The sequence below is a fragment of the Gavialis gangeticus genome, unplaced genomic scaffold (assembly GCF_001723915.1).
Source record: "Gavialis gangeticus isolate Ggan-Ray unplaced genomic scaffold, GavGan_comp1, whole genome shotgun sequence".
Taxonomy (NCBI): Eukaryota; Metazoa; Chordata; order Crocodylia; family Gavialidae; genus Gavialis; species Gavialis gangeticus.
The window spans coordinates 10,351,343-10,363,384 of record NW_017729026.1 but is presented as its reverse complement, the minus strand read 5'-3'; the positions used below and the strand labels follow the sequence as shown (position 1 = coordinate 10,363,384).

The 12,042-nt window shown below is 40.1% G+C and overlaps 1 protein-coding gene across 3 annotated transcripts in view; it reads left to right on the top strand.

Moving 5' to 3' along the window:
* RNF217 (ring finger protein 217) overlaps positions 1-12,042 on the top strand; it is a 132,801-nt gene that overhangs the window by 89,494 nt on the left and 31,265 nt on the right. For all 3 annotated transcript variants that reach the window (XR_002097908.1, XM_019520019.1, XM_019520020.1), the window contains exon 3: positions 5,467-5,631. Coding sequence is in view for 2 of the 3 variants with exons in the window: in XM_019520019.1 (XP_019375564.1) it covers positions 5,467-5,631 (165 nt within the window). In the remaining variant the exon portion in view is untranslated. The remainder of the gene's footprint in view (positions 1-5,466; positions 5,632-12,042) is intronic.

The window sequence follows — 12,042 nt, the reverse complement described above, 5'->3', positions numbered from 1 at the left end:
CACGGTCAGGGCGGCTAGGATCTGGAACCAACTTCCAAGAGAAGTGGTGCTGGCTCCTACCCTGGGGGTCTTTAAGAGGAGGCTAGATGTACACCTTACTGGGGTCGTTTGACCCCAGTACTCTTTCCTGCCATGGCAGGGGGTCAGACTTGATGATCTGCTCAGGTCCCTTCTGACCCTACTAACTATGAAACTATGGAAGTACCCGATTCAGATTAGGCAGTTTATTTTGAGCCACCTAAATCTGAATTGGGTTCTGTCGCATGCAGCATTCACCAGAGGGAGGTCAGGGGGTGGTAGGCATTGGCAGGTCTGGGGGAGGTTAAAAGATCACAGCCCTGGGCTGTAATGAGTGGCTGGGCTTTCTGAGCCCCTGGACTATGTTGTGGAGGCATGCAGGCATTCATTAGGCCACATTAACCCATTTTAGATCAGGCATTAACCCAGGCAGATCTACAATTATTTCTTTAAGTGAGCGAACTTTAGATCAGGCATGCCATTTTAGGGTGATTTAAGCCTTATGAGCACACTTAGCCATTTAGATTGCCCCAAGCTGGGTAAGGGCAATCTGAATGTAATGCCTCTGCTTACCCGTAGTCATTAGAAAAGCTGAGAAACACACTGAGGAAAGGTAAAATGGAAGTTTGAAATCCTCTTACAATTTTTCACTTGTGTGCACCTTCTGAAACATACCACAGTCTCACATTCTGAATCCAGGTTTGTGTGTTTGAAACCAGCAGCCTTAAAAATGCAAGTTGTTGGCTTTCAGGAGTGTTTACCCCCCTCCCCCCCCACACCAAATTGATGTACTATCAGACAACATAGAACAACAGTACAAAGTGAAGTGGCATAATTACAGTAATGAAGGGAGGGGGAGTGAAGTCAGTAGGATGAAGTAGGAGGCTCCAAACCTGGTATTATACCAAACATAGGGCATATTCCAGTGAACAGTCTAGTTCACTTCAGTGGGGCTACTTGTGGTTATGAGCATTACATTTAATGCAAATACTTGAGGATCATGTTCTGTTTGAGTTACCCTCTAAGTAACAAACCTGGGGTGAACTTGATACCAATTTTCTTGATGTATTTTTATTAATACATTTCCACCAACTACCATATTTCATTAACATCAGTTGCACAGGACAGTACAGGAATAGGGCATACAAACATGTCAGTTTTAGAATAAAATGACTTTTGCTCCAAGTTATGGTGATGCTTTGCCACGCAAGATACTTCAGTTATTAGACTTCCAGAGAGAAATATTTTGATCTGTATTACCTGACACTTAGAAGTCAATTAAATAGCTATTGCAACTGGTGAAGATCTTCAGTTTTTAGAAGACATAACTATGGCTATTGATTCATAGTGAAGTAAGGGTCACAAGCTTTGAAAACTGGTACAATATGTTTTTGTTTACTATAAATATTAAGTACACCATGCATGACTAACTTATTTTTGTGACCAACAAATAAAAGTGCATGTTCTTTAAAATCATCTAAGGGGGGCATTGTCCAGGCTGGTAAACCAATAATTAAAACTGAAAATGTTGGTTTCTAGAGAGTTATGACCCCTATGCTAGTCTTCTGAGCCACTCAGGTAGTGAAAGCAGTAAGGGTCAGATTCCACCCCACTCAAGGACCTGATAACTGTTAATGCAGAAGGTGGGTGGGTGTCCCTTTTTCTTTGTTTTATTTTAATTGTTTATTGTTGATTCAATATTAAGGGTAAGATGATGGTGTGTTACCAAAGGAGATGCATTAATAGACTTCGGGTACTTGGGCCTGTGCTATCATTATGTCCTTATTGCATAGCAACAGCAACATAAACGTGCTGTTTATAGATTCAGGACATGGAGTATTTTTTTAAATGGGGAAATGTCAAAAAAGGCTAGGGCCTATAGACCTTCAATAAGACTTAAGCTTCAAAGTGCAAAAATCGCGTTAAAAATGAGAATTAATCCCTACTGACACTTATTCATAACTAGGCCAAAATGCTTAAATCCTTTTAAAAAGCAGAAAATCCTACAATTAGGAATAGCCCATCAAATAAGTAAAATAAATATGGAAACTGTATCTGGTATACCGTAATCCTTTTTATTTTATTCTTTGTACCAGTTTGGGCACTGAAAATAGATTAGTTACTTTCACTTGAATAATCTCATTCACTTGCTCTCAAGGGTGTAATACATAGCTTATAAACTTTGTGTAGTAGAAGATAGATACAGACCAGTTTTATGTTTTTTTTCCTGGTATCATGGGAAAAAATGGAATGATTTTAAGTTTTGTGCTGCCCCTCTTAGATAAACTCTCATTTAATTACACATGCACTTAGCCTGCAAGATGCTAAGTTGATGCCCCCAGGCTTCCACCCAGCTCTAGCTTCCTGCTGTTGCTGGCTGCAACTCCTTCACCCTTCTCTGACTTCCATTTCCTGCCCCAGGGGCACAACAGGTAGCATGGCATGGGGAGCTGAAGTGAAGCAAGGGGTGTGCGGGCATGCAGTGCAGCAATATGTGACAAGGAGTACCTGTGTGTGGGCATGCAGAGGAGTGGAGGAGAAGATCGTCCATGTGGGCATGCAGGGCAGAAAGGGAGGCATCCACACAGGTGGGGCACACTGTCCCCCCCACAGTTGCTTAGAAGTTGGACAGCCCTAGTTCAAATATTTGTTTGCATGCACAGGGTCTTGTCATACTGAATATGTTGAAATGATGCATGTGAAAAGTATTAAGTAAGTGGTTGTTATGCAGAGTACTATGAATCCTGTAATATGAAGCAGCTCATATTTTGCTGTCGTGTAAAGGCCATCAGACTTTATAGCTTGCTTAGTTTCAAGTTAGCCGATTCATCTTTTTATTTTTCTCCTAAAAGGAGAATGTGGTAGAAGTGGTAGATGTTTAAATATGAAGCGTGTTTTAGAGAAAAGAAAACCTGCACCAAACATTCTGGTGGTGATTCTTTTCTGCCTTGTCCCTGGTGTAGTCATTTGCATCTGTAGAAAGTGAATGAAAGCACCACCACCAAATGAGTGGGAAGCAGGTGTGGATAAGCTCTTCCAGGGCAGCAAGGATGCTTTGGATTTATTTGGAGTGGTTTAGATAGACCCCTGTGGACATACCACTTTAAAATGAAATACATCGGTTTATCTTGACTGGCTGGGCAGCAACTCTGCTGAAAAGGACCTGGGGGTTACAGTGGGCAATAAGTTAATATGAGCCAACAGTGTGCCCTTGTTGCCAAGAAGGCTAATAGCATACTGGGCTGCATTGGTAGGTGTGTTGACAGGAAGTCAAGGGAAGTGATTATTCCTCTCTATTCAGCACTGGTGAGGCCACATCTGGAGTACTGTGTTCAGTTTTGTGCCCCCCCACTACAGAAAGGATGTGGAGCTATTGGAGAGAGTCTAGCAGAGAGCGACAAAAATGGTGAGTGGGCTGGGGGACATGACTTATGAAGAAAGGCTGTGGGAACTGGGCTTATTTAGTCTAGCGAAGAAGAGATGGAGAGGATTTAATAGCAGCCTTCAAATACCTGAAGAGTTGTTTGAAAGAGGATGGAGCTAAACTGTTCTCAGTCGTGACAGATGACAGAACAAGAAGCAATGGTCTCAAGTTGCAGCAAGGGAAGTTTAGGTTAGATATTAGGGAATATTTTCTCACTGGAAGGGTAGTAAAGCACTGGAAGAGGTTACCCAGAGAGGTGTTAGAAGCTCCATCTTGGAAGTTTTTAAGACCTGGCTAGACAAAGTTTTGCTGGGATGATCTAGTTAGGGCTGGTTCTGCTTTGAGCAAGGGGTTGGTCATTAAATGACTTCCTGAGGTCCCTTCCAACCCCAATTTTCTATGATCTTACCCCCATGAACTTACAGGGGCAAACTGAACTACAGTCAGTCAACATACTGAGTCAAACTGGTTAAAAATACTACTTTCAGTTAAATTGAGTGCAAACAAGGCCTTTTGTGCTTAAACCATGCTGAACACAAATGAAGCTAGGATTACTAGGCAAGACAGTTCCTGTAAGTCAGGCGTGGAAAAATATAGCCCACAGGCCAAGTCCAGCCCACCAAGGGACTCTATTCAGTCTGCAGCAGGTCCCTCAGCCCTGCCTGGCTCAGGCATGGGGGGCAGCCTGGGCCATGGCGTGTGTGACTGGTCCTCCACTCCCAGATGCATAGCAAGGCAGTGCAGCAGCTGGTCTTCACTTCCCAGCAACCCGCACAGTGACACTGCTTCCGGCTCCTGCCGCTACTGTCTCCACCATCACCAGACCTGGCCCCACTGACTAGGCAACTCAGCTCATCTGCCCCACACCCACTGTCGGGGGTGCTAGATGGTGTGGGCAGGGTCTCTGTGGAGACTGGCTAGGATCCCCGCAGGCAGGACACACTCAGCCAGGCAGATAAGATGGGGCCAAGGGCTGGCAGGGAGCAGCGTCTCGGAGCAGGACAGGCAGGCAGGGGCCAGGACTAGGTTTGCGGAGCAATAATGGTGCAGGGCTGGGACCACTCCCCAAGGAGCAGATCCTGACTCTGCCCGGACACCAGCCCCGCTCTGTTACTGCCCCAGAATCCACCCTGCCCACCCATCCACTGCCAGACGCCGCACCCCGGCCACATCTCATCTGCCCTGGCTCAGTGTCACCAACAAATTTCACAGGGGTCCACAGGGGTCCCAGTTAGTTTCCATGCAGATTCTGCCTGCCTTCTCTGTAAGGCACCCCTGATAGTGGGTGTGGAGCGGATAGACCTGGGTGGGATAGCTCAATTGCTGCTCCCTTTCCTTTCCCTCCCCTGCCACCACATCAAACCAGGTCCGTATCCCTTCTTCCCCCTCCCCTAGCCCACGACAGCTCACTAAAATTGACAAATTGGCCTTCCAGCCAAAATAATTACCCTCCCCTGCTTTAAGTTCATAAAAATAGATATAATTGAGCCATCATGGCAGTCACATTAATGAATATGTAAAATATGAAATAATATACATCTATTTAAAAGAAACTACACAATACTAAATCTTGTGGGAAGAATAACCTTTACTTCATCGCACATGGTATCAAATAAAAGTGTGCATCAAACCCCTTGTACCAGTAGGCAGCATTAAGTTTGTGCATTCAGCATTTACTGTGGCCATGTTCCAACAAAGTACCTAGAAAGTACTTAATTGCATGAAATTATTCTGTTCATGTGCTTAAAGTTAAGTATGTACTTAAGTGATTAAACCTGATATAAGATGTTTGATTTTTAGTTTTTGAGGAACTAACCATACAGGTTTTAACATAGTTCCATACATAGAATAATAAATTGGTCCCTTTTCATTATATTTTACATTAGCATTCTTTGAGTTTTTTGACCTTTGTGGTCATATACACAGTTGACATCCTTATTAAAAAGGCTCTTGTTTAAGGTGGTCTTCTGTGCGTGTTCTGTGCCCAGTTTTCAAATCTATTTGGTATTTCCTGTTTTGTGCAGATCCAGTGTCCGTCTTGCCAATTTGTCTGGTGTTTTAAGTGCCACTCTCCCTGGCATGAAGGTGTCAACTGTAAAGAGTACAAAAAAGGGGACAAGCTGCTGCGTCACTGGGCCAGTGAGATTGAACATGGGCAAAGGAATGCCCAAAAATGTCCCAAATGCAAGGTAGGCAACCCTCTTGTGGCTCATGCCAAAGTTTATGAACTAATTATCCAAACTGAAGATTACAAATTTTTAATAGAATGTGTGCTTAATATGGAGGTGCTGGACTCTGGTCCACAGATGAGATGGAATTGAATTCTGTCCTTAATAAAATTTTAAATAAGTTATTATGCACAAAGAATGTGTTTTCTGTGATATTATATGGATTATTTATGGACTAAAGAATTCAGTGTCTTTTAGTGTATTTTAGTAACAAAATATTCTCAGAGTTGGTCTTTGGAAATTTACCACTCAGATCACTCACATCTTGTAATTAGGCCTACTAAAGTATTTTTAGGATTAATGGTCAGTTTTTCAAATACGTATTTCACTAAGCCACTTCTTCAACAGAGGCTGAAGAAAAATGTCCTACTACAGAGAATGCTATGAGCTGCCTTCCTCAATAATGGCCTCCATCCTCAAATGTTCTGATGGGACAAGGGCACAAGCTGTCCTTGAAGATGATTATCTCACAGTGCTCCTTTCCAATTTCTAGTATTATTGCAAGCCATGGCTTTTCCTGAAGATATTCTGGCTTTTTATAAACCAGTGGCTATTTTAGCTTCCTGCCTAAGCCTATTTTCTAATCACCAGTGAGCACAGGATGAGAACTGGGGGTTGGACATGACTAAATGTGCAGGAAAGAGGGAGGAAACCTGGTGCATATCTATATAACATGTAGAGCTTGGTAAGGAATAGATACCAGGAAGAAATGAAGGATTAAAGGGTAGGTGCACATACAGAGATAGCAGGGCTGGGAGGAAGTTTATAGTGCAAGCTCCAGCTGCTTTGTGGTGCCTTGTCAGTGTAAAGCAGCTGTAAGCCCATATGAACTTCCTTTCTGGACTATAGGTAAAGTGTATACAGAGCTACAGAAGTTTAAAAGTAACAAATTAATGTTTCATTCTTCAAATGATAAAAACAATCTCACTAGAATGCTTAGCACATATGATTAGAAATGCATGTAATTTTAAAAAGGGCAGCTCTCTCAAACTATATTTATGTAGGAATTAAGATTGAAAGTAAATTTCTTTTAAACAGAATACAATACATTAGGGATATATTTCTAACTTTTTCCAAACCCAGGAAAATCAAAGTTAATCTTGAGACAAAATCCAGATGTAAGTTTATAAGAATGCATGCTTAGAGTCCCCAAACGATCTTAACTCCATCATATAGGGGTATTGCACAATAATGACATGATTTAACATCAAGGCATTTCAGTGGTTTTCCTTCTACACTCAATGAAATTGATTGCCAAGTACAGATGAATTTTGACTAAAGACAAACAATTCCTCTTCCCCACCCCTTTACCTACAGAGTTAAGGTTGTTACAGTGCCCTATCCGTCTCTTAGCCCTATGAATTATTTAAATGCAAGTCAAACTTTGATTTTCCTGAGTTTAGGATAATTTATTGTAAATTACTTATATATTTACTTTCAGCCATACTTCAATTAATTAATTATCCAAAACCTGAGTGAAAAACTGACTCGGCTAAGTGTTCCAGTTCAGCCTTGCTTGCTGTTTAAACTCTCATGTCCCATTATAGCATAAAAGCTATGAAAAAATTTTTTTCCCTTAGTTTCTCTCTGATATTAATATCACCATTCCTTGGTGTAATATTATGCAATCATTATCAACTCATGAATCTTCCAGTTAAACAAAACTAACTTTTGGCAAATCTTCAGCTTTAGCGCTACAAAAGTTGACGCTACTTAAAAAAGAAAATATTTATCAGTTTACAGACTGTCTTATGCTGTGCATGGGAATGATGAAGATATCCATGATGTCACAGTATTTAGTAAGGTTTTTGTTTGGAGAAGGAGCAGTAAGTTCCACTTTTCAGAGCTTTTCTCATGACAGTTTGATTTAGTGATCATTTCAGTACTCCCACATGTTAGATAAAAAGGGAGTGTATATGAATTTGTTGTTTTCTTCTCAGCTGATGTGGTCACAAGCTATCCTTACTTGTTCTAATTTAAAACCCTTTTTAGGAAGTAAAATGTATCAAAACATGTTTGTAATGTGGCTGCGGGGGTGGTTATTTTGTTTTTCGAGAGTTTTTCTATACTTATCTATATAGCTATGTAGTTCTACAGATGCATATCGTTCCACTTATTATGATATGTAAGCATGGTCATATAAAAAGCCAGAAGTCAAAACGTACTTGTTTAAATCAGTATTAGGCATCTAAAGATGTGAGCTGATTTTTAGGAAGTACTAGGGACACAGTTGTTTTTTCCTATTTGCTTTGAATGAAGAGGCTGACTATTCTTTCCTTTTTTGGTAGATCACTTCTTTAGGAGTCTAAAGATGGGCTCGTGTTTTGGAAAAAATGACCAAAGACTGCTTAGAAGCTAAAAGCTACCTTGCATTCCTCCTTTCACTGAACTTGGTAGGAAGGACTCTGAAACATAGGATAGCATTAATAAACTGCTCCGTCAGTGATCTGTACAGTAATTTTTGGTAATCTGTGGCATAGTAACATTTTAATGTGGGAAAGTTTGACCATTCTTGTCTACAAACTTACAAAGAATGAATGTGACAGGTCCTCAAAGTGTTTTTTATTATTTGAAGGTGAATGCTGGTGACTTTCATGTGACATAGGCTTAGTTTCTTTTCATTATGATACATCTTCAACTGCATTAGAAAAGCTGCATTTCAGAGGAAATTCAGATTATTAATATTAGCTGTCACTTCTAGTGCATTTATCTTAAAGAGGGAAGGAGAATCCTGTATGCTTACAGAGCCTTTGAACTGTGTATCAAAACATTTGTTTAAACAAGTGATCCTTAACCAGAGTTCTGTGAGATCCCTTTCAGGGTGCTGCACAATACTAATAATATTGGCTGTGTAGCTATCTATACATGATTCATAGGATAAACCCAGAGACTTCAAATGAGAATCCATAGTGTCAAAAATATTTTAATCTGTTACAGTCTTTCTGAGTTCTTTGTAATAGAAGAATTATTTCTTCCATATTTAAGAAATGAGTGCTGTGAAGAGTACCTTGAGTCCAATGAGGTTGAGAACCACTGATTTAAACAATATCATGTCTCTGTAGCCGGTACAGCATTCTGTGGTGTTGTTCCCCCCCATAATATTATAGCACAGTTATTAATAAAAATACCTAGTTCTTACATAGCACTTATCACCTGTCATTATTGTATTTTGATGCATGCTGAAATTCTTCTAAAACACTTTCTTACCTATTCTGCCTGGCAATTGCATTTGCAATGTGGTGAGGTCAAAATTAGCCAACGAACTGAGTATTGAAGTATTGAAAGAGGAAGGATGCTACTGTTCAATCTTGTTTGCTTTAAAAAATACTATCTTAAGTTGAGACTAGCAAGCAAACTGGTTTCAACAAGGGGGATATATTGTGGAATTATCTGTAGCCCCTAGAGTACATGATTGCAGATGATATTCTGCCTCTTCATATAAGCAGCTAGCTATTGGGTATCAGTCTATTAGTTGTGGTACAATTAGTGTAAAGTGTCAATCCATATCAATGCAGTAAAGTGTTACCTGAACTGTGGCTCTTTCTGATTGTCCTTTTACACTAATACTCTTTCTGGGGAAATTAAGGGATGCCTCTACATGCACATTTCCTGGTTTCCAGTGTTTTTGAAAGAGGAGGTTTGAAGCCTCAGCTTCTGGAAAGGTACAACTTCGATTCTACATTATGTGTTTTTTGTAAGTGACTGCTACACACTAGTTCATCTCAAGGAAGCAATTTATGTATAGGGGTGGCTGAGGCCTACAAGGTATATTTAGCACAAGCCAGCAAAAGCATTACATGGTGTCAAAACACAACTGCTGTATTTTGCCTTTAACACTTGTAAAGTAAAGAATAAGAGTCCTTTGGAATGTATATTTTATATGAAATCCAATCTTCTATTTTTAACTCTTCCTGTTCTAGTCTTATATGCATTATTTTGGAAGTTTTGCCTGTTCTAAAATAGAGCTGTTTTTTTGTGTATAAAAAATCCTGTTTTTGCTGTTGGGCAGATGCATCTAGAGCAGTGTAAACAATCTGCTATGTAAAAATCCTGTGAAAAAGGAACGTAATCAAAATGGCTGTTACGAGTGTCTTGAAAGACTGTGATTTAACTCTTTTATAAAATCTGCCTTCTTCCATAAGCACAGTGTTATGAAATAAAATGAGAGACTACTGTGTTAGGGAAACATGAACTTGTTGGGGATTTGGGGAATTTTTAAATAGCAGAAGGTGGCTCTGTGAACAAGAGAGCTACTGCAGATCAAGATGCACCTGCACTCTTTGTAAATCACATACTTAGATTAATATGGACTTTTGTTAAATAAGTCAATGAACACATAATGTAATTGCATTTAGTTGTTCTTCTTTTAAAGACGTACCTAGGCTCCTTATTAACCCTCTGTGAAAGGGAGTCTGTGAAAGTCTATGAAAGGATTCAGAGATTAAGAAAGTTGAGGGTTGGGGGCAGAAGGGCAACTGCCTATTCTTGGTCCAGTGTGTAGGGTGGGGTGTTGGAAATGTTTGTTTACAAGGTTTTTAATACCTTTGTTTATAGAAGACTTTCACTGGATAGAAGGGTAGTTAGAGAAGTACCAGCAATGGATAAGAAGCTTAACTTTATCAGCTAACTTATAGCACATTAAGCAACATACAGCATAACAAATAACAAATAGTAATAAGTACATACAACATAAAATACTGTTCAGAGTGATTTAGTCAGTGTAAAGAAATATGGAGCGGCCTCTGTTTAAAGGTGCAGGCAGTCCTTGACTTACAGCGTTTCGAGTTATAACGTTTCGCACTTACAACATTTATAAATTGACACCCTGTTACAACGTCAGTTTCGACTTACAACGCTTGATGTGATGCAATGCCATGCCAGCGAACAAGTTTGCTGCGTAGCTCATCTCCTTGGAGAACATCTGTCCAAACTTCCTTGGACACTTTCTTTAAGAAAGCAGAGAGGACTCCAGAAAAACCTGCAGCCAAGTATTCTGAGAAGACTCCAGCCAAGAGCCTTTCAAAAAGTCCGGCAAATTCACCTTAAAGAAGTCCTTCCAAATCAATATGAGTGCTATTTACAATATAAATATATTAATGTAGCTATATTTAGCAGGTATAATTGTTCAACTGCCACGTTGTGGGGTATTTTTGGTGAAAACAGGGTATTGGGCCTTGGTTCAGGAACCAATCCCCCATTTATAACGTTGTTTCTTATGAGAAAATCGGTTCCGAGTTGCAACGTTTTGACTTAAGACGCAGTTTTCAGGAACAAATCGTGTCGTAGGTCTGAGAACTGCCTGTATATGAAAAGTATAGTTATTAAAGCTGCAAGTGAGGAAACTTTCTGGGGTATACTTCTGCGGTACAGGTTGTTGATCTAAAATGGACGTAATATAAAAGCACTAATTGCTCATGATTAAAATGCTATGCAAGTATGCTGCTGGGGTTGGTAGTGTGCCCTTGGGCCAGAGTGAGAAGTGCACACTTATCACTAAGGTAAGACCAGTAATACTAGTGGATTCCTCAGAGAAGCAAGTTATCTTGGAGTTCATTTGTTCTCATTTCTGCATCCTGCTGCTCAAAAATGTGGAGTTGTCAAGCAACTGTAATATATATGGAACCAGCTAACTCATAAATTCCTTGCTTTGTACATTCTGTCTGGTGCTTGTTGCTTGTCACAGTCCTGCTGTGCTTCCTTTTGGGGGAAAATATGCAAATGACACTTGATCCATTAATCTTCATTTGCTCCAACCATTAGATACAGACTGTATGTCTGTTAGAGGATTATGAAGGAGAGTGGGGGGGAAGAGTGAAATGTTTGTATGAACCAGAGTTGGAGTCTATCACATGGAAACTCACTTGTGAGTTTCTAAATAACCTGATTTGATTATACAGACTTCACCTGGCACTTTGCTGCCACATAATATGGAGCCCAAGTAGCAATGTGAAAGTAGTGCAGCCAATAGTCTTACACCATTATCAATATAATCAAAACTTTGAAGAAATTAGATTTCAACAATAGTGGTGGAAGAACAGGTAAGAGATTACTGTGAGAAACTAGGTGCTTTCAGGTTAGGATGGGATATACCCTTAGGGTACTGAAAGAGTTGGTTGAGGTAATTTCAGAGCTATTGGCTGTCCTCTCTGAGAATTCATGGAGGTTGGATGAGGTCCAAATTATTGGAAAAGGGCAAATATATATCCATCTTTAAAAAAGGGAAGAAGGAGGATCAGGGGAATTAAAGACCAAACATTAAAGAATTAATCAGCATAGGGTGACCAAACATTCCAGTGTGGCCAGGACAGTTCAGGATTTCATAGGCCGTTCAGGAGAGATGATGAAAATTAAAAGAACAGTTCTGGAATTGCA